General features: G+C 42.1%; 1 protein-coding gene across 2 annotated transcripts in view; it reads right to left on the bottom strand.

The window, feature by feature from the left end:
• ST8SIA6 (ST8 alpha-N-acetyl-neuraminide alpha-2,8-sialyltransferase 6) overlaps window positions 1-23,825 on the bottom strand; it is a 564,875-nt gene that overhangs the window by 266,225 nt on the left and 274,825 nt on the right. The window contains exon 4 of one of the 2 annotated variants that reach the window (XM_069648347.1): window positions 6,275-6,367. The exons of the other annotated variant lie outside the window; for it this stretch is intronic. Coding sequence (XP_069504448.1) covers window positions 6,275-6,367 — 93 coding nt within the window. The remainder of the gene's footprint in view (window positions 1-6,274; window positions 6,368-23,825) is intronic. 2 annotated transcript variants of the gene reach the window in all.

Here is a 23,825-nt window from a genome sequence, read left to right as displayed (position 1 = left end):
ATCCTTTGAATATGGCCATCTACAATGAGGGACAGACACATGTAATAACATCTACAAACTACAGGTGTGAATTGAGTATGTTTGCCCCTGACAACTTTCACACATTTGTGGAGGATTTAGTAATACAGAACTTCTCAAGCAAAAAGGTCTCTAGGGGGGAGTTTACTGCATTGCAAGAAACATACACATGCGTTCGATGTGGAGGTTAGGGTGATGAAGGCTTAAATATTGAAAGAGGTGAAAGGGTAAAGTAAAGTCTACCACTAGGGGAGATGTGTAATGTGGCTATTTTCTTTAATTAAATGAGGATGTCACAGCTGGAGAAAACATAGGTGGAAGATGGGTCAGCGAGACATGAGATCATGTTGGAGGTTCTTTTGATGAAGGAATCCAAGGGCTTTTGGGAACTGGTGAACAATCTGGACACTGGCCAGTCAATAGTTCAGTCCAATATGATTCCGGAAGTGGAATGCTCAAACTATTTCCAGAGGAAGTTTAGGGAACAGATTGGGACATGTCTAGACAGAGAAGTGCTAGACTTGACGCAAGGGGGTTTGTATTATGGAGTTTGATTATATGGACGTATTGAGGAAGATTAAGAAGTCCAGTGGCTCTCGGGCAATGGGGCCAAATATGCTGTCAAATGTCTTGTTTAAATTGGCCCTGGAAACTTGGGCAGCAATTCTACAGATGTTTTTAGGCAGATCCTCCGAATGAATGTGTTTCCAGTATTGTGGCAAACATTTTTTGTCACACCGATAAATAAGAAGTGGCCGCGTATGGATCCTAAGATTTATCACCCAATTATGATCATGGAACCGGATAGCAAGATATTCGTGTCCATGGCCTTAACACAATTTGAAAAATGTGCAGAAGATCAGATCATTATTCTGAAATATCAAACAGGTTTCAGGCGTGGTCACGGTACAGCATTGCATGGGTTCCTTTTGCAGTGTCTCCAGGATTTTGCCTGGAGCAAGAAATATGAATCTATCTACATACATGGCATCCATCGACCTCAGTGTTTAACCTGGTGAATAGCGTTTATGGGCCTAGCTAGTGGCTTTGGGTCTTTCTGAAGGGCTGCTATGCATATTGGTGAAACTGCATTTGGCCCCTAATATCCAGGTTAGGCTGAAGATGGAGGGCTCCCTGATTAGGAACATTCCCACTAAACTGGTGTTGAGGCAAGGGTGCCTGTTGGTACCCTGCCTTTTTAATCTATTTATGGCAGACATAGATGAATTGCTAAGACCCATGGCGTTTGTGCTGCCCAAACATGGAAATTGTAGGTACTGTTGGATTTCCTACGATGATGATTACTTACTGTTCAACTGGAAGCGCCTCAGTCTCCAAAGAGTGATGAATGTGTTTTCACTATATGCTGAGAAAAAGGGCTCCAGATTAACATAATTAAAACAAAAAAACTGGAATTTATAGCAAGGAAAAAGGGAAATAACGGGAGCTGGTTTTTAAATAAAGAGAAATTGGCACGGGTTGTATATGGGTTTTACCTGGGCTTCCCTGTTTTAAGTAAGCACACAAAGTATTACTTGTGGGACTATTTTAAAAGTAGAGTGAAGTCCCTGGCATCATAATTGGTAAAAGTAAACAACACATTTCGGAATTTCTCCTTAACTTCTGCTGTCAAATATTATGAGGCAAAAATCGTGGCTAAATTACTGTGCCCAATAGAAACAACGCAGTCATGGATTTGGGAGAAACTCATGATTTTGGAAGGGTTTATATGGCGGTGAACACTTAAACTGCCAAATTGTGTCCCTGTTTCCTTGATTAGTTATGAGTTGGGTATTAAATCTTTGGAGGCCTGGGTGATCTTGAAACTATTATGCCAGTATGCAAAGTTCTGTAAACCTCTTCCTCACTCTCTTTGTGGGGATATGGCAGTGTTGATAGATCAAGCACAGAATGTGACCATAGGGCGATTGGTTTACTGTTGTAAAGTCCTGCTGAGTAGACTAGGCTTGAATGAGGAGGATCTATTTTTGCAGCCTGGCTTTATTAAGCATTCTGTATTTCAGACCGATTGGATTGATACTTTGGAAAAGATGCTTCAGTATCTATCTCTTTCTCATCTAAGCTGTTAGCATACAAAATTGGGCATATTAGCTCCTTAATCACTCCATTGTCCGAATAGATATGTCAGAAAGATATGAATACATTTTAGATGTAATATTCTTGTAACTCGTGAAATTATGGCTCATAGAGGATTAGTAGCAAAAGATGTTTCCTACTGCCGGAACTGTGGTAACTTGGCAGAACCTGAAAACTGGAGGCACTTGATAATGCACTGTCCAGCACTTTTGTTTTTTTTTAATGTTGCACTTAAGACAGTTTGTTTTTTGCCCAAATGCTATTGAAAATGATTTAGTTTGGCAAATGCTTGTGGGACTTGGTTTTTCGAAGATTGTATTTGCTGTTTGGGGCTTTATCAATTGTTTTAAAGCATACACTAAGTTATTGATTTATGAATTGATTGAATTTTTTAGAAAACTGTTTTTTGGGTATTTTTAAAAGATGAAGTATGTTTTTCTGTGTTTTGAATGTTTTTATACTTGGACATCGATTGTATAATGTGGATTTTTGGTGAAATGTTTATCTTAAAAGTGTATTATTATGTGTAACAATGAATTTTATGTATTGTGTGATGTAATATTTTAAAGGTTGATTTTTTAAAAATGTAACCATACACAATAAAAACAAAATATATGTATATTCCTCTTAACCATGATCTCAAATCAGTGTAAAATTGCATATCCTATTACTGGAAGCCGAACATAAAGAGTGGATTACTGAACAAAAAAGAATATTTCTAACCAATTTCTACCCAACTACACCCAAGTTGTATCTTCTTCCTTAGGATTTTAGAAGAGACCAAAGTTGAGCCAGATAATAGTTTTATTTACATTCGGCATTAAGCATGTGTACACTTCTAGCCCTCATAATATGGCACAAGAAGCAGTAAAATAGCCTTTACTACAAGAAGAGAAACTGGGCGCATCTAACATTTTCATTATGGCACTTTTAGAACTGATAGCGGAACATTCATGTTTAGATGGAATGAACAGTTTTACTTATAAGTCTCAAGAACATCCATGGGTGCCCTCATGGCACCGTCATATGCAAATTGCTTTATGTATAAATATGAAAAGAAACACATTCTACAATCCCTGATTTGGCACAAATACCTTAAATTCTAGTTGTGGTGCGTTGATATTTTCAATATTTAGCAGGGTATCATATAAGACTTATTCCTCGACTGCATTCAATAGGACTACTGATTACTAATCAGAATTGTCAACTGATAAATCATGTCAATCTTTTACATAGTTTAAGCTTCCACCCACCAAACACATTAAGAGGTTTACTGTATAGTCAATTCTTGCAGGTAAAGCGGATCATCACAGACAAAGCATAGTGTTCTAGGAAATTAAACATGTCACTAAAATGTTTGGAGCGAGGCTAAAAAGAACAGGAATTACCTCTGGCACGCAATAGGCTAGAAAATATAATCAGGCATGAGATACTACATAAATCAAAACATACAGAACAACCTGATCTGGTTTATGTATCAAAGTTCTCCACACCAAGTTATAAAGTAAAGTATATAATAAAGAAACATTGGAACATTTTTTCCCATGATAATAAGTTGAGTACTTTTTTTACAGATCTTCCTATATTTGCAGTCTCTTCGGAGTAAACATCTTTAAGATATGTTAGTACACACTGAAAGATGCTAAAAGGAAAGTGACTCCAATGAGAACTGGTACTTTTCCTTGTTTACAGTGCACCAACTGCCTGCAATAACATAACAAAAGGCAATGTTGTACATCACCTGTGTTTTGGGGAGTGCCAAATATGAAAGATAACATGAAAGCTTGTATGTTATCTACAGCATAAAATGTCCATGTGGACTGTATTACATTGGACAATCTAAAAGAATGGCAAAATTCCAGTGGAATGAACACTGCTTTAATTTAAGAACCAAGAATTTGTAGTCACTGGTGGCCCGCCATTTCAATGAAAAGAATAATCAAATATCGCAAAAATGAAGTTCCAAATTCCATAGGTGAAACAAGACTAGGAATGAAAAATGTAACATTGCACAACACCTTGATCAGAGGGAAGCATTTTGTTTGATAGAATTGAGTCAATGATCTCAGAGGGCCTGGATACGAAATGTAATCTAAATTGATATATATAAATCAACACATTAATTCAGAAGATATTTATGGTGAAATAACTGTCCCTTTTTTATCAATTCCAATATGTAAAGATTGGATGAGGAATTGCGATGTATGACATGAGTGTAACACACCTTTCAAGATATTAACATGTTATGTTGAATCGCTAGGAAATATCTGAGTACTATGATATGTATCTGCAAATGTAATGAGATATGTTCCCATTTAATAAAAAAATAACTTTGGTATTATGAATTATGTGTGCACCAGTTGTTTTTGGGAAATAACATTGTCATACAAAAAAATTCTTAAGAAGAAAAATATGCTCAATCGTAACAAATCCACACCAATGATCTAATAATTGAACACATTACATTGACCCATATGCAATGCAATGTTTTATAAATCTATTATAACAATGAATTTCTTGAGATATATATTATTTACATGTGCTTAAAGCTTTAGCAATTTTTTCCTGACTTTCTATGCAATTTGAATGCACAAGTACTAATCATCTATTGCCACCATGCTAGCCCGGCGCATTGATGGCATCACGCCAATGATGTCATACCGCCTAACTGCACTTCAAAATGTCCAATGTTGGTTGTCCTTAATCTATGTATGTCCACTTATGTATTGTACCCGGTAACTGTTCCATTTACTTCCCTCTACAACCTGGTCCGAATGTCCCTCAAACTCACCCCATTGTGAGAAGCTCACTGCTTCTTGTCAAATCTGATTTCTTATCGATTGTATGTTCTTTTGTGATCAAAAGAGCATTGTTCCTCCTGTATATACATAAACAAATACAATATTTACCTCTAATACACTGGCCGTGGAAGATCTCTCTCGTACCAGACATAAAACCAAGTAGCCAAAATTAAAAATGTGTGATCTATTTATTCATCTAAACAAATGTAAAGACTAAGGGCCTCATTACGACCCGTGCGGTAACCATGGCGCTAGTAGCGCCATGGTTGCCACCGGTATTTTACCGATTCCGCCATGGTGAATGGCGGAATTACAGCCCCATTCCAAGGTTGTCGGGGCGGTAATTCCCCATTCACCATTGGCCCTTTCCCATACCCATTTTTGCCCCCATAGGCCTCAATGGAAATGGGGAAGGCAGTAGTTACAGTACCGCAAATTGCGGTACCGTAATTACCTCCAAGGTCCCTTTGCGGGTCCAATCCTTAACAGCTGGTAAAACCAGGACCCGCAAAGCGACCTCGTAATTAGGCGGTAAGGGGTGAACGGTGCTGCCATCTTTTACGGCGCCGTTAACCCCTTACCGCCTGGGTCGTAATGAGGCCCTAAGTGTTGTGCGTTCGTTAAGCTTTGAAGACATGTTGACCCAGGCTTCTTTAGATAGGTTTATTGGTTGGCAGGTACACATTAGGTAAGTCACATAAGTAGGTTCCTGGACAGTAAAAACACTGGCACATCCACATTTTCCAGCTCCTAGATGCAACTGCCACATTTAGAATCCCCCACAGTCACACACACACACCGCATTCTTTAATGACCTCCCCCCATTCCAGAGCGCCTCACTGCATTCCACAAATATAGCACTTGCTACACCAGAACCAAATCACCAGAGTAAGCATTCAAAAGCCCTATGTAAGTTTTGCCAGCAGGGTGGCAGAGGACTGCGATGCAGCGGCTTCACCACATGCCAGGTGAACGGCTCTTGCAGGAGCTCCATGGCACTGGCACTCACACTCAAAAACAGATACCATCGTAAAAAGACATCTCACTGACATGCAGGTAACACTTTGGGGTCAAAAGAGGAGGACCCTACAAATGCAAATTACTGTTGCCAGGATATGTGTTGCATTAAAGGTTAAAATAAAACGTTGGATTTGGAAGTCTAACCGATTTAGCACGATTACATAGCTGATGTTTCTCTTCTTGGATTATCTCGAGCTAGTTGACCAGAATGAACACGTCATGTCAGCGGGCGAATCAAAGTAAACATTGTAATGTCATTAGGGACTATGATGTGCAAAACAAGGACAGAGTGTACGATATGTGCTTAAACGATGAAAACGAACGATTCGCATTAGTACCTTTTTCTTAAAGTTGCGGATAAATATCTGTCTTGCGTTTCCTTGCACAACTGCACGTTTGCCACGGAGTTGCTCTGCGCGTTCGTTTGCATGCTGATCAAGAAGAAAGCAGAAGGTCAGCTTGCATATTTGGAATGTGATATTTTGTACATAGAACATAACGATTGCACAATATACTCAGGCAGGGGAGTGATCAATGGAAGGTTTTCTCATTCTCACGCTCAAAGCACCATCGCCATCCTATCCTGGCCCAAAACAGCTTTAGAAACACGGCTAAATGCAGACATGTGCACTGCACATATCTGTCGAGGGTCCAACCCGCGCCTTTGCTAAATGCACGTAAACTACTTTACACGAAAGACTTTCAAAACGCATTCTGTACACGAGGAGCATCCATAAAGAAGTTTGAAAATATCAGAGCGTCCATCACAAACTTTGCACCTGCACCTGAAAAGAGTCAGTTCGTTCACATATTTGGTATCAAGCAAAGAACGCTTTGTGGAACACGTGTTGATAAAGTCGCCTGAGGCAGAACGAGGTTATTATCTTTCATAGTCACCAACATGTGATTGCATTTGAGATTGCATTAAGAAAACACATCCTGCATGTCAGCCACATTGTGTCATCTGATTATTCTTTTCAGTGTTGACTCATGCATAACTCCTACTTTGGCAATACTGTTGGCATGGCAGTGTGCATACAATGGAATATGGCAATGATAAGGGATACGCAGCCTGCGGGTATTGGATTATTGCAAACAAATAGGGTGGCAACCTGTTCGAATGGATACTTTTCCAGCCTAACCCTAATGGAGTTCGCGATGGTGAAGCATCAAATAAAACAATGGGCCTCCTTACGAGTTTGGAGGTAGCCATGCCGCTTTTAGCGGCATGACTACCCCCAAACCGGGTACCGGGTCCGGGTCCCGAAAATAGGGAATTAACAGGCCATGCCGACTTTGGAGGGCCCGGTAATTCCCATTCTCGGGACCTGGAACCTGGTACATCCCCATTCCCATTTGAGCCCCCAGAGGGCTCAATGGGGAGGATGCTAACAATGGGCCTGTTAATGACAGGCCCGTTGTTAGCATCCTGGTCTGCTCGCGGGTGCCGGTAAGGACGCCTGGTCTGGACCAGACATCCTTACCACCACCCGCGAGCAGACCCGTAATGTGGCGGCCAGTAATGAACGGTGCCGGTCCCTTACCGGCACCGTTCATTACGGGACCGCCTACCGTGTAATGAGGTCCAATGTGTACCTCATTTTGTTTGTTGACACCAATATTATATTTGGTATTTCTCCTATCATAAAGTGCAGTTACAAGATCTACACACACACATGCACTCATATACACACATTACCCCAGTAATGAACTGCACACAGACACCCATACACCACCAGCACTGCATACACAAAATGCTCCTAGCACCTCAGAAACAAGTTACCCCAGCACTAAATTGCTCACATACACCATCCAGCACTGTACGTGCATACATACATAAACAAATTCAAACACTTAACCGAGATCCACACTGTACATACATACATGCATCAGTGAAAGCAGACAGAGATGAACACACACACACCCACAACCCTAAGCTCATCTCTGCATACAGACACACACACACACATTGCCACCAGCGTGGCATACACATCTTCCTTCACACACCATGCCAGCACTCCACAAACATCGTCCCAGCACTACATACACACACACACACATCACAACACTGCACATACACACACATTTCCTATCACAGCATACATTGTCCATAAGACTGCATGTGCCCACTGTACCAGCACTGCACAAATACTGCTACAGCTCCACGCACCCACAGATGCCACAATGGATCTGGCTTTGAAGTACTAAATCGACCTACTGGATTCTGGGATTACTATGCTTTCTGCATAACAATCACAATGGGAATGCATCCTTACTCTTCTTATTGGGCATATTGGAATCTGGCACTGCTGTTGTAACTGGGCATAATAGTGTCTGGCATTACTGCGATGAACAGGTAAAATCAAACATGGCATTGAGGTCCCAACTGAGCATATTGGAATCTGGCTCTGCTATGTCAACTGGGCACTGATGATCCTATGACCTAAAGCTAACTGGACATAATATAATCTGGTACCTATATGATAATTGGGCATAGTGGAACATGGTACTGATCTGATAAATCCACATATCCGTACAGGAATTTGAGAGGAGCAAGGGCAGGAAATAGGAGTGACTTGTGTGTTGCTGTTAATACTTGGTAACAGTATGAGTCACTGAGTCACTGGTGATTTTCAAACCAAAACTGTAAAATAGTGTGAATACCGGGGCTTTTGATGTCATTTCCTGGCATATCATAGCAATAATGGCCCTATGAGTACAAGAGAAAATGATGGTAGTTACTGGGTACATGATGAGATGAGCTGGTGAATTGGGTGAGTACTTGGAGACATGATACCAGTGACTATTTCATCCAAATCTATCGGCTTAGTTCAGGCTTGTTTATGTTTCTATGGGAACGTATTCTGTGGAAAAGGATTAAGGCATCCCGCTGAAAGCACCTTCACTCAGGACACATATTTGTGGTGTGGAAAATGAATGGCTCATGGGTGGTGGAAACATTTGTTGTATGGCCACGAGTCGCACTGGTGGGATGTAGGGGGATGTCTCAACCTACACATTCACGACCAGTGTTTTCCAAAAGGCAGGTTCACGATTTCGTTTATCCTGCCAACCTCGATCTAGCCTGCATGACTTCCTCAGGGGCAGGGCGGGGGCAACGGGGGGGTATTCAACCAATACCGTCTGGTCTCCCCGGCCATCCTCTATTTAACCCTCTTTCCCATCTAACCTTTTTATATATATTTTTGTAAATCGTCAATGTTGCCATTTGGGATAACCTAGTTAGTGTGATCCATTTAGCAGGAAAACAAGTGAGGAAAATATGCCAGAGCAGAGGGCTCTCTAGCATTGTCATACTGTTTGATTAAAGTAAATGTTAGGCATGAGAATTATCCTGATTTAATGGAACCACCATTTGCACAAACTTTCTGCATGCCAAGGTGTTGTGGTATTCCTCCTTTGCCGATAATATCGAATACCTTGAACACTTCATCCACAGATCAGTGCTCTCCTTGGGATGTTAAGGAGACGTTCTAGCAGTTTCCTTTGACTTGCCCTTTAATATATATTTCTTTGTGTGTACATTGTTATTTCTCTTTGAACCTATATTATAAATGTACATTTTGAATAAAATGGTTAAAAATAAAATATAAATGGGCATGCTGTGACTCCATTTAAAGACGTGTCTAATACATTTTAGTTGTAAATATCTTAACCATGCAAAAGAATTGTGCAAATTAACTTTGCATCCAGAATTAACCAGTGAAGTGGCATGTTGTCTTTATAAATCAGGGCATCCTAGAAGAGTCCCCTATAGAAACGAATGATTTAACATTATTATTGAAATTAATTGGTCATTGATGATGGTTTTAATATTATGGAGACATGTAGTAATCTTCTGTTCATTGACAATGGGATGTGTTAAAATATGTTGCTTTATTAAGACTGTCAAATGATGCATATTTGATGATGGTGATGAGGAACTGAACATTCAGAAATCTACATCCCCTCCATGGAACGCTACTCTTCCTTGCTGATTACCAATCTGAATAAGCTGAACACCTGTAGTCAACTTTGATCTACTGTGTTTAATGCTGCTGGTTTGCGGCTTGGTCTCCTCAACAACTGTTGCCCGCCTTTCATGTAGGGGTATTGCAGAGGCTGAATCCTTCTAACCCTCAGCATGCTTTGGTTAAGTATCCTTTGCTGTGATTTGTAATGATACACTGTCTACTCATATGTTAATATTGTACTCTTATAAGACAGACTCTTGATGTATTCTCAACAGACCATGCTAGCAAAGGAACAGTACATCAATGATTCCCACTCTTCCAAGCTAATGGTGTAGCTATTTGCATTCATGATAAGGATTGCTTTCAGCTGACCAAGACAATATGTGTTCTGAGGGAAGGTATGTAATACTCCAGAAACTCGTAGAAGATACAGCAAGTCCAATAATGTATATGCCGCCAAACTTTAATGCTCTTACGTTTTGTGAGAAAGGTATTGGCAAATTCAATAAGTTCATCAGTTATGACAGACTCATCTGCAAGAGACTTTAATATGCTCTAAAGTTGAATGGTGACAGGTCTGCTGCTTTCAGGATGCGTACAAGTAGAGCTGCAGGGTTTTTTGTTTTTGTTTATTTGTATTTACATATTTATTGAATTTTCAACGAAACAAACATAACATTAACATTCAAATTTAAAACATATATACATAACAATTACAATTCATTTCTTCACAGTTAGGTTGTGTAACATTTGCAAATCATCAGAATCCATCTAGCTGGACAATACCTTCGAACAATTAATTTATAATTCTAGAAACTTATCCAATGTTTGTTCATACAGACTTATTTTCTTGTCTCTGTAAAAAAATAACTCTCTCCATCCTCGAATCTTGCTGCAAGTCCAACATCCATTCTGACACATATGGTAATTCCTCACTTTTTCATTTCTTTAGAATTATCATTTTTGCAGAATTCGAAGCTCTGAAAAACAAACAACAAGAGATTCTCTACTAGATCCTCTTCCCCAAGAATAATACTTGAGTAATCATGATCTTCGTCTAGCAGTAGAACCATATTCATTCTAAAGGTAACCTCTCTCCAGTGGGTTCGCAAGCTGTTGCTTTCCCAAATCATGTGCTCCAATGTGCCCACACCATGTTTACATCTCCAACAGGCCTCTGATTGAATTAATCCTCTTGTATAAAGTTTCTGCGGAGTCCAGAATACTCTGTTCAAGATGTTGATTTGCCTACTTCTTTCACCTAGATTCAAAGATGTTAATGCCACATTCTTATATACATGGATCCACCTGTTTTCACTCATATCAGACCATAGCACCTCTGACCATTTGTCAAGTAGCTCTTTATTTGGATATTTGGATTTCTCCAAAGTTTGTAAACTTTAGAGGCTATGTGACCATCTAACTTATAGTCTTGCAACCATTCAAGCCAGTCTTTGTCTTTCTTTGGTACTCTATCCTTCACTGCCCTCTTCAATTTCCTGTATTCCCCTAGGGAGCAGTCTTTAAGATCCTTTTCTACAGTTAATCTTTTGAAGCTAATCCATTTCTTGTCCTCAAATAGGTCTCCGAGCCATTGTATGCCACACAATAGCCAGTTTGGCAATAATAGCATTTTTCCTCCAAGTTTAATGTCTGGATTCAACAACAGAGAGGTGCTACTAGAACTAGATACATCTTTTTTAGTTTTACTCATCCGTTTTTTCCAGCATTCCCTTATAAATTTGGTTGGTGCATATGACTGGCATCCTGCTGCGTCTTCTGAGGACAGTATTGCTCTTGGTGTTAATGGAGTACATCTACTAGTCTCAGCTTTTGTCCAGATAATTGACACCCAAACCTCTGTTTTCGGATGATAATTGAAGTTTCCATAGTTTTAAGTGCAGTTGATTTCCATCCCACAGAAAAGATTGTATCAGGCTTAGTATTCTCGTTATAGCTTTCTTCTTAGCCATCAGGGGGATCATACTAAGAATGTAATTAATTTGTGGAGTTGACGTCATTTTTATTGCATTAACTCTCCCGCAAAGGCTTAGTCTCAGCTCGGTCCATCTTTTTAAGTCTTTTTCCAGATTCTCAATAACATATGAAAGATTAATGTTCATCATTTGATCTACTTCTTTTGTTAGCCAGATACCCAGGTAGCGCATTTTATCAAAACACCATTTGAAATTGTAGGCACGGAGCTGCTGACTTGTACAAGTTCTTGAAGCTTTAATGCTTCTGATATTGACCAATTAATCTTATACCCTGAGTACCTGTGAAAGTTATCAATTTGATTAATTAGCGCCGCAATAGATGTACCAATCCATCGAATCATATTTTCTCCAAATCCAAAACCTTCTAGTGCAGCCATGAGGTATTCCCATTCGATTTGATTGAACACCTTCTCTGAGGAAAAGTGCTGTAGTGTTGTCTATGCATAGTCTCTGAGGCATGCCTCCCTATAATAAAGCATGCTTGACTCTGATCATTATTGGTTGGCATTAGGTATTCCAATCTGAATGCAAATGCTTTTGCAAGAATCTTATTGTCAGTGTTTATCAAGCTTATAGATCTATAGCTGCTCGTGTTCACTGATGGTTTCCCTTGCTTTAAGAATAGGGAAATAGTGGCGTGCCATGTGGAAGATGGAAGAAAACCTTCAATCAATAATGAACTCAGCGTTGCCAACATTAGGTTAAAAACCTCGCCTGGACGGATTTCATATAGTTCTACAGGGAGGCCATCCAGCCCCAGCCTTTCCCTGAATTTAAAAGACTTGCTGCTTGTTTAAGCTCTTCTACATTCAAATCCTTTCCAAGCCTCACTCTTTCTTCTGACTGTAGACTTTTCAAATCACAACCTTTAATAAATTGTTTTATACGTTCTTGGTTCTCATGTAATTCTGAAGAATATAAAGTTGTATAATACTCCTTGAACGTGTCATTGATCTCCTTAGGCTCATATGTCATATTACCTTCCCGGTTTTCAATAGCACTTTTTGTTTTTTCTGTGTCCATTACTCGTAAGCGATGGGCCAATAGCCGGTCACAATTTTCACCTCCTGCAGAATATTTGCATTTTTATTTCTGCCTTCCCTGTAAGAATTTCTTATAGGCCCTTTTTTTCTCTTCTGCTGAGTACATTGTAAGTGTACACAGAATATATTAACATATTTTGTTTTTCAAGTTGATCAATTTCTTCACTCAGGTGCTTTATCTCCTTTTCCTTTTCTTTTTTCTTTTTGCTCGAGAGGCCGATGAGCATACCCTTCATGTAAGATTTGAAGGCCTCCCACACAAATTCCACTTTCACATCCCCAGCCCAATTGGCTTCTACAAAAAACCTTGCCTTCTTAACTATCTTATCCAGTATTTCTGTGTCTCCAGTAGTGTTACATTCATTCTCCATGTACTTGTTTTGGGCATTGGGAATGTTAACTTAATTTCAAGCGAGATAGGTGCATTATCTAATCTGAAATCAATACACTTTTAATTCTCCCACCCCCTTTATAGTTCTGTGTACATAATCCTGAGGTCAAAAGCAGATCAATCCGAGAATACATTTTATGTCGGCCAGAGTAAAAAGTATACTGTCTGATTAAAAAAGGCTGTTGTAACCGTCACATATCTAGTAAATTCCATTCCGCCATAAACTCTCTTAAGGCCTGCCGATTCTTTGCACTTTCACTACCCATAGTGACACAACTCTTGTCCAGCTTTGGTTCCAGCGTGACATTAAAATCTCCCGCTACAATGAGATTTGTTTGATTTTAGTTTGCATACAATGTGCAAGAGTAACAAAAAAAACTCCCATCACCTCTATTAGGAGCATAAACATTGCATATGCAGTTTATAACATTTAGAATTCCCTCATTATCCCTTTTACTCGACATTTCCGAAATAGGTAAATGTTTCCTAATCAGTGTACATACACCCCTAGAGCTTGAGGTAAAAGCAGAGCAAAAATATCCCCTACCGACCTCTCTTTTCGATTTCTCTGCCTCCGCCTTAAGTGAATGTGTTCCTTGAAGGAAGGCAAAGTCCGCCCCCAATTCATTCAGTGTGTTCAGAATTATTTTCCTGTTATTTATACAATTTGCACCATTAACATTCCAGGAAATCACTTGCAAATCCAGCATACACGAACTTGCCATGTTAACGCTGTTAATTACCAACCGTGTGAAAAGCCTAAGAACGTATTAAGAACAACACTAAGAACATACAGACACAAAAACAAAACAAGAAACCCCCTGGCTTTGTCCGACTCAAACCACTGGTATCTCTCTTCTGTATTTCATGTAAAGAGAACTTCGCCCCACTCCCTCCCCATTTTGCAAATCCCTTCTTTGCAAATCCACCATTCTCATTTTATCAATTCATTTATCAATCATTCTTACAGCAGACTGTTAGTACCTATTCATAACTCATGTAAATTACTCTAGGTTATTTTATACTTAAGTCCAAAAACTCTTAATGCATTCATACCAATATTCTCCCAATAGTATTTCCTATCGTGAAATATAATCAAATTACTTTCCTTTGAATCACCTGCTCTTAATCTTATAGCTTGGTTGCATACTTGAATTACATATTATACCCTACCAAATCCCTTAGCAGCCTATCACCACTTAACTATTTAAACTCTTTAGTCCTCATATCTCATAGTAACATCAAGTGTTAAGCCACCTCCCTTTTATCTTCATAAGCCTATCCCATATCCACATTTCTCCATGTACAGTTAAAAAAAAAACAATGACGTCCCATGACAAGCGTATCACTAGCTGATTGGGAATTAGTTCAAGTACAGGCCAACCGTGGCAACAAACGTAATACACTTCAAATTCCCAATCCAAAGGATCTTATTCTGCTTATTTGAACTGTGCATTTGATGAGGGAAAAAAGTACGACAACATTAGTTCTACAAATCCCGAATTGAGACATAATCAGCATCAAACTCTAATTATCTAATTATCCTAGGAGGAATGATATGTGTTATATTGTAAGTAAACCAACATAGATGACACTGTTAAGTGGTACTGTGAAGTGACTGTGTTCCCCTAGTGGTATCCTACTGATCCCTTGTGAATACACTGTCAGAAACTTGGAGTACCCCACATGTGAATTACAAATATTACACATATTCCTTATCTGTGCATTACACAGACAACAGAATCAATTATTGGCTTATGCAGAAGGTCAGAAGAAGGAGATAGACCAAGGGAAGGCATTTTTAAAGATATTTTATTTAAATAGTAGGTGGAAAGGATTCTCTATCCTTAATCTATGGATTTCCGTACCTAACAGTCTGTTCTGCGTCCAGGGCTAACCTACACTTACACTACCACTAAGAGAAATGAAGCAAAAGGCCAGGTGAATTATTCCTTTCTCTTGGATAGACTTCGTCAGCCTCAATATATAATTTTTGGCTAGCTCCTATGTTAACTTTTTCAGTTCTTTCCAGGTGATTTGCCCCTGGTTCTGTATTCCGTCTTCCTGGAGTTTGTAACCTTCTCCTACTGGGTCTTTTGATCTCTCTTCTTATTTTTGTCTCAAACATCTCTGATAGTCTCTCTTTCTCTACTGTCTCTGAGGAAATAGAATTTCTCTTTATGTGATTCATCTTCTCTGTATTCTTGTAACTGGATATTTTCTTACTGTATTGATTTTCCTTTGTATTTCTGAGACAAGTATGATTAGTCTTGTACTGTATTTCACTCGCTTGAATCCTTCCATATGACTGGTACGAGTAGGATGAGTTGTGATATATTTTTCACTCTCTCTGTACTTGCCCCTATCACTGGGATGCGTAGGATGATTCTTGTGATATGTTTCACTCTCTTGGTTATTTTCCGTGTCACTGGGTCCGATAGGAATTGTCTCAATATATTTTTCATCCTCTTTGTTCTTTCTCTTATCACTGGAATCAGTGGTATGACTGCTGTGATATATCTCACTCTCTTGGTTTCTTCTCAAATCTCTGGGGTGAGTAGGCTGAGTCCCGTGGTGTATTTTACTCTCTCAGGTCCTTCTTATATCACTAGGATGTGTAAGCTGAGTTCCGTAGTGGATTTTACACTCTCAGGTACTTCTCGTATCACTGGAATGAGTAGACTGAGTCCTATGGCGTATTTTACTCTCTCGAGACCTTCTCATATCACTGGGGTGCGTGGGCTGAGTCCTGTGGTGTATGTTACTCTCTTGGGTCCTTCTCATAGCACTGTGATAACTAGATTGAGTCCTGTGCTAGATTTTACCCTCTCAGGTCCTTCTCTTATCACTGGGATGAGTAGGCTGACTCCTGTGCTGTATTTTACTCTCTCAGGTCCTTCTCATATCACTGGGACAAGAAGGCTGAGCCGCATAGCGCATTCTACCCCCTTGGGTCCTTCTTGTATCACTGGGATGAGTAGCCCGAGTCCTCTGATAAATTTCACTCTCTCAAATCTTTTTCATGTCATTAGGATGAGTAGGCTGAGCCCCATGATGTATTTCACTCTCTTGGGTCTTTCTCGTATCACTGGGCCGAGTAGGTTGAGTCCTGTTATGTATTTTACTCTCTCCGATTCTTCTTGTATAACTGGGATGAGCAGACTGTGCCATGTGATGCATTTCACTCTTGAAGGTCCCTCTCGGATCACTGGGATGAATAGACTGAGTACCGTCATGTATTTCACTCTCTCAGGTCCCTCTCATATCACTGGGATGAGTAGGATATGTTTTGATATATGTTTCACTCTCTCATTTCTTTTTCTTATTACTGAGACAAATAAACGGACTCTTTGATGTATTTCACTCTTCTTCGTATATGTCCTTTCACTGGGATGAGTATGATGCAGGTACTTGTTATTCCTGTCTTCACTCCGAAGTCTCCCGCCTTACCCGTTACATTATTTCCCATGGGTTGGAGTTACTGGGTGTGTCTGCAGGATTGGGATCTCACTCTGCTTCATCCGGGCTGCTACCGGTTGCTCTCTGTGTCTCTCTGCCTCTTCTCCGCAGCTCTGCAGGGTCAGCATTACAGCTGGCTTGACATTGTTGATAGACTGCATAGTCCACCTCTTGCGGATCATGCCTCCGCTCATGACTGGTTCTTCCTTTAGGGATTTCCTTCCCCTGATCTCCTCTGCCTTCAGCTCCATGGTGTTTCTCGCACCCGCCAGCCGGTTGCTTCATCCACTTGGAGGATCTCCGGGTCTCAGTCAGCTTCCAACAACACGCTGCTGCTTTGAAACTCCTGGGTTTGACTTCTCACTGACAGTGGTCCTTCTTTCCTGCTTGTGTTGCTTTGCTGGGTCCTCCCCAGCTGAAAACTACAGTCCTTTCTCTTTTCTAAGTGAGCATTCTTCACTACTCCCTCACTGCTCCTCGTCCCAGTATCATTGATTTCAAACCATTGGGTAAACGTTGTTACTTGTCCATTTATCTTCTTCTTCACAGTGGTTTTTGCAGATCTTTCTTCAGGTTGAGTTGTGGATCTCATGGTACAGAAGCAAACCGTGGCTTGATCTACTGAGTCTTTCTTAAGCCTTTATGTTACTGTTGGTCCCAAAGAAAGGGCTTTAGGGAGTTCCTGTGTGAAACGGGAGACCTTGTTCTCAAGAGAGAAGTCTCTCCCCGTGATGTCCCTCTTTGTGCAACCGCTAGGGAGGGTATTGCGTAGTGGGCTCACCTCCCTAGCCTCACAAGGAAAGGCTTGACCCCCTGCGGAGACGTGTCTGAATCACTTTATTTATGAACCCTCCTGCATAGAAAGGTGCAATGTCTTTGTTAATGTAGGGCACAGCCCACTGATGTGCATGGAGATGTCATTTCCAATGTGCAAACGCTCACACTGCTAGAGCGCAAATCATTAGTTAAAAGAGAGCTTGTGCTCTCCCACTTGGACATGCCATCTTCCAGGCCAAGGCCTTTGTACACACAGTAGGTTACTTGATTCGCCCTAGCGGCCTCCTTATTGGCTAAACTGTCTTCCTTGAATCCCACTGGTTAAAAAGGGGGTGACAATTGTGTAAGCATAATATAAACGAATATTTGCAGTGCCACCTGTTTCTGAAATGTGCAGGTATGTGACGTAATGGTACTAACTGGCCACTAATGGTAGCAGTTGCAAAATAGGGCACGTACCTTTGCATATAATTACAGTGCCTGGAAAATGCCTATCTAAGACCTGTTGGCTTTGATAATGCTTGTGTTTAATGGGGCTACAGTGAAGGACACACATACTGCTCATAAAGCATGTGGTTTAAGGTACACTTGGTTATGGAATTTTTATTACACCAATAGCTCTAATTAAGACATTACATCTCAGAAGTCTCTCTCAAAATAGGGCTGGAAAGCACTTTGAGCACAAGGTCTGATTCGCTTCTTGATGAAGATAGCTCAAAGAAACCCAGGAGGATGTGTTTTCAGTGGAGCAGTGGAGGAAATATGTGGGAATGGCCATAGGGATTAGCCTGGACTTGGGCAGTGAATGGGTGGGTAAATAACCAAACACCACCTACAGGCTTTGTGTCCCTACTCATATCCCATCTCCCTCCTAGCTGTACTCTGATGCAATAATGTTGCCTTACAGGTGGCGCTTTTGATAGCCAAAACTAAAAAGCAATAGAAGGGTGCTCAGACAAAAACAGTTTGCACATTTGGTCACAGACATGGTGCTGGCCTTTGTTGCTTATTTCTAGCTTGTAGAAATGGTTTATTGTTGTACATAACTACTGCTACGCTTGACAGAGTCACGTGTGCCTCTTAAAATACTGAAATATTCTGGCATTTTGGTGAAAATTGATTTGGCCTTTTCAATGGCAGATAAAGTTACTATTATGATCAGTTTGGTACTTCTATTTGTAATGTTCATTACTGCTGCTATGTTGTCAGAACCCGCGACACCGTGACAGGGGTGAACACTCTGGGCTTGATTTACAAAAGTGGGTTACAGTGTCGCAATCACATTGAAAAATGCTCTGTGAGAAAGGCCATGTTGGTTTGAAGTCTCTTCAACCATAACTACAGAATGCTCATATGGTGTAGCACATGCTTTCCCTCATGACCACCCCCACACAACTGCGCACCACTCCAACTCCCTTCACCAATCAAACAGAGGGCGGGGAGGGTCGTTGGTGCAAAATGTGAACTATGAGAGTAAACCTAACTTTATATGACTCTTGTAACCGGCTCACTTTTTGGACACCAAACTGGATCCCAGTTTGTTAGCTATAAGAATAAGAAGAAGTAAAAAGAAAGAGAGAGGCAGCCCACCCCCACCAACATCTGGACATAAGCAAGAGGTCGCAAGTACTTCCTGGTTAAAAGTTACTCTACACTAGGAAAGGCTTCCAAATAAAATAGTTGCATTAGGTGTAGCCTGTATAGCTAGCCTGTAGACTGAGTTGATGGGCTATGTTTCATCTACCGCAGATAACAGTGGCGAATGAAAGACTCTACCCATCTCAATGTGGTTGCTTTTGCAGCACTGTTACTAGCTTGGGTGCCATCATAATTAATAATAATAAAAGGACAAGAACAGAATCTGAAAAAAGGAAGTTCTGATCAGTTAAAAAGGAAATGCTCCCACATACAAGGCATGTGGAACTTCCTTGTCTCTTGAGGCGCAGGAAAGAATGTGAATGTCTTGATTGATATATAGAACAATTTTTGAAACAAATATCGGTACTTCATTAACAGCACACTGCCATGATGAAAAAGAAATAAAATCGTGAAATCCTATCAATCGGGTGTAAGAAGTTTAGGAAGTGTGACAGGACATTGCATCCAGGCGGATATGAAGGTAACGACGGAAAGAGACCTCCATAATAGAGGAGGCACCCCGATAACCGGGGCAGGGGCCTCCCTCCTCTTCTCTCTCTCTCTTCTGATCTCTCCCCTTGACCTGACGGTCAGGGGGAGAGGTCAGGAAGCCCAAAGAGCGCCAAAGTGCGCAGAAAGCCCGCAAAGGGCGAACAAAAAGAAGGGGCGGGGCAAGCCCCATATAAGCGGCAGGCGTCTGGCTAGAAAAGAACTTCCAGTTTCCCAGCAGCCGGACGTCTGCCATCAAGGAGAGGATTTTGTTTCGTTTTGCAGTTTTCCAGCTTGCAGTGAAGTTCCGGACATGGAGGAAGGAGGTTTTCAGTTTTGGAGCTGACCGAGATGCATTTTGGGGTTCCCCCTTTGTTACTGTTGTTCTACGCTTATTTAGAGTCATTTGAGGGCTTGCACATCATCCCCTCCGGGCGGGATAGGCCCAGGACAGGTGAAAGCCACCATGGGGCGCCAGTGGTGGCTTTCTAGAAACAATTTGCGTTAGGACACCACTCGGCTGCCAGTATGTGGGGTGGGGGGTTAGCCGGACACCTCTCATCTACCGTTCTTGGCCTCCCAATTCACGAGTGTTGCAAGTGTAGGACACAGGCAGGTTATCAGGGTTGCTAGGTTTAGGAGCGCACTTCACAATTGATTGGGGCACATTGTAGCTGAAAGGGGTCTCAAATTGTGTTGCTCTCATTTAATGGTCCTTTTACATGGTAATTGCCACAGGGAAGGCGGGCAAAATACTGGGGCAAGTGGATCAAGGCCCACGTGGCAAGCAAGTGTTTACTGTGAGGACTCACACAGTGGTCACGGTCAGTAATAGTGAGTGCGCTCAGACGGTGAAGAAGAGGTTGATCATTTGCAATATGTCCTGGGAGGATGGCGCAGCAACATTCTCGCCTGGAGAGCAAGATGTCAGGGAACAGCACAGGTTCAGGCACCGAATACGCTCTGTGAAACTTCTGGGTATTAAGCATGTTATAAATAACGCATCATAGCATATACCAATGGAATTCAGTTAGTTGCGGTTAGTGCTTTGGCTTTCAGGGCCCCTCCTTCACCTCACCCACACCCGGGGAGGTAATAAGTGCACGTAGGTAGATGGATACCCTTGTAGGCTACTATATCTGTGCAGAAACTAGTGTTCACGGTATGGGGCATATCTGAATTGGCCAGGGGGTGAAGGTTGCTGAGGTGCTCAGGTCAGTTGCTGATCCAACGAGGTGGATGCACAAGAGGGAATACCTTACAAGGCAGGTTGTCCAGGTTTGGGACATGGTGGGGTACCATATCACTGCATGGTCTGGTAGATTCAATGGCACTGAAGCGGGGGAGGAGCTCAGGCTACCCATTGAGCTGCAGAGGTGGCCATGAAGGATACTAATATACAACTCAAAATATTATGGATTGTGCACGGGGGTCGGTTAAATTGAAACAATATAACGCCAGCAGTATGAAGCAAAAGGTAGGATAAGTTTCGATCAATGATATCAAATAGTTAACTCCCACGAAGGCCAGATTGCATTTTAGGGGGGGAAGAACTCAACAGACGATTGATGGTGCACAGAGGGAGGTTAAATTGGAACAATATAATGCCATGGGTACCAAACAAAGGGTTGGATACGTTTCAATCAAGGGGGTCTTGTTGGGAGCAAAGGAACAGGAGTAGAATGAGGTGGTTGGTCACAGGTTTTGCACACTGCCGTATGAAGCACTATCCCGTACCTTTCTGTAGTTCCAGAATACAAGATAGTATGTACAGTAGCCTCGTCTTTAGTCTACACTAACTCAGGAGGAATGCCAGGGGCAGAGTGGATTTATTGAGATTGGTGCGCAGAGGCTGTTTAAAGGTGGCAGGGGCAGATGTGTACAGGCCCACCCTGGTTAAGGCAGAGTCCCAAGCAGACAATGCAAGGGGTGGAGTCGGACTAGCGCCTCTTGGGAGCCTAAAACGGCAGGGGCGTCTGGGGGTGGCAACGAAGGCTCAGCTTCTTCGAAGAAATGGCGCTCTCTCAGCCCAAAAACCCCTGCAGGGGCAGTGGGTATCAGGCACGGAGGGTTGGGAGAGTTGTGCCTACTAAGGAGATGGTTGGAAGAAAGGGGAGGCAGTTGGCCTCAAAGCTGTGGTAGAACCGGGAGCCGGTGGTGCGAGAGCAGGTCAAGGTAGGACGGAAATGTGGATGGGACTGAAGTACCCCCTAGATCAGGCACAACCGGCAAAGGTGAAATCACTGGTCAAAGAAGGATAGAAGGAAGTGCGCTGGGCAGCATGGTGTACAAAGAAAACAGAACTTCTAGAACTACAAAATAGGAAAGGGGGAGCCACGGTGGTTGGTAACCCACCTTTGGCGAGGCAGTGTTTTGGCGACCAATGGTAAGAGACAGGCTCCGCATGAGCCATTGCTAAGCCAGAAGGATCTTTGCTCGTTCGGACCAGCGCCTCCTGGGAGCCTAAAACGGCGGGGGCATCTGGTGGTAGCAATGAGGGCTAAGCTTCCCCCCAACAAACGGTGCTCCCACAGCCCAGAAACACCTGCAGGGGCAGGCGCTTCTCAGACACGAAGGGCTTGGGGGAGTTGGGCCTATTATGGACTTGGAGAAAATGGGGGAAGCAGGTTTTGGATATGGAGCAGTCGCTGCACCTTTGGAGCTATTTTCACTATTTGTTTGCTGTGGTTATTATGTGTGAAAATAAATCTGCGGCCTTTTATGCCAAAAAGAAAACATATCTCATTATGCACCTTACTGGAGTGGAAAGAAGGGGGCATAAGCGAATGAGTAATTGGTATGTAATGTGGCATAACTAATAGCCAAATGCCCAGGTTATGAAGGTGACAACGGAAAGAGACCTCCATAATGTAGGAGGCACCCCGATAACCGGGGCGGGGGCCTCCCTCCTCTTCTCTCTCTCTCCCCTTCCCCCCCTCGGCGTCAGAGGGAGAGGTCAGGAAGCCCAAAGAGAGCCAAAGCACACAAAGCCCGCGAAGGGCGAACAAAAGGAAGGGCCGAGGCAAACCCCATATAAGCGGCAGGCGTCCGGCTAGAAAGAACTTCCAGTTTCCCAGCAGCCGGACGCCCGCCATCGAGGAGAGGATTTTGTTTTCCGACCCACCCACCCTACAGGAGGAACAGCTACGGCAGGGCCTGGCCAACGACGTCGCAGGACGGCGAGGCGGTGTTTTGGTGTCCAATGATAAGAGACAGTCTCCGCATGAGCCATTGCTAAGCCGGAAGGGTCTTTGCTCGTTTGGACCAGCCCCTCCTGGGAGCCTAAAACAGCGGGGGTGTCTGGTGGTAGCAATGAGGGCTCAGCTTCACCACAACAAACGCCGCTCCCCCAGCCCAGAAACACCTGCAGGGGCGTTTCTCAGACACGAAGGGCTTGCGGGAGTTGGGACTATTATGGACTTGGAGAAAACGGGGGAAGCAGGTTTTGGATATGGAGCAGTCGCTGCACCTTTGGAGCTATTTTCACTATTTGTTTACTGTGGTTATTATATGTGTAAATAGATCTGCAGCCTTTTATGTCAAAAAGAAAACATCTCTCATTCTGCACCTTACTGGAGGGGAAAGAAATTGGCATAAGCGAATGAGTAATTGGTATGTAATGTGGCAAAACTAATGGCCAAATGCCCAGGTTATCCCTGGTGGTCCAAACTGTTCACTACCTCCATTCTCGTAGAAGCTCGTAAAATAATGACCTCGTTTATGGCTTAATGAATAAATGTACTCCTCCATACTGGTGCATCTTTCTTCTAAATTGGACTACCTTGGGTCTAAACTACGTATTTTTAGTTGTGTCTGCTGAGACGGAGACGCCTGTGACATGATATCCATTAGTCTGTCCTCTCTTTCGTCATTTGGACAGGCACGCCTTGCACGACAGTTTCTCTCTTGAGACTTTTTCTTTTCTGTTCACCACAAATCCAGGTTTTAAAGCCCCTCCTCATAAGGAAAAGTAGGGGCTAGTAAGGTAGCCCAAGAGGTTTAAGGGGGTCTGTCTCTACGCCAATTCCCGCCAACTGCCAGTTATAGACAGGAAGTTATTGAAACTCACTAGACGCACATTTTACTTGGCCTTGCTGAGCTAACTCATTATAGCCGGTCCG

Source organism: Ambystoma mexicanum, chromosome 2q (assembly GCF_040938575.1).
Source record: "Ambystoma mexicanum isolate Mex_15411 chromosome 2q, UKY_AmexF1_1, whole genome shotgun sequence".
In the NCBI taxonomy this organism is placed as follows: Eukaryota; Metazoa; Chordata; class Amphibia; order Caudata; family Ambystomatidae; genus Ambystoma; species Ambystoma mexicanum.
The sequence above is the reverse complement of the archived record's forward strand: the minus strand, read 5'-3'. Positions and strand labels throughout refer to the sequence as shown.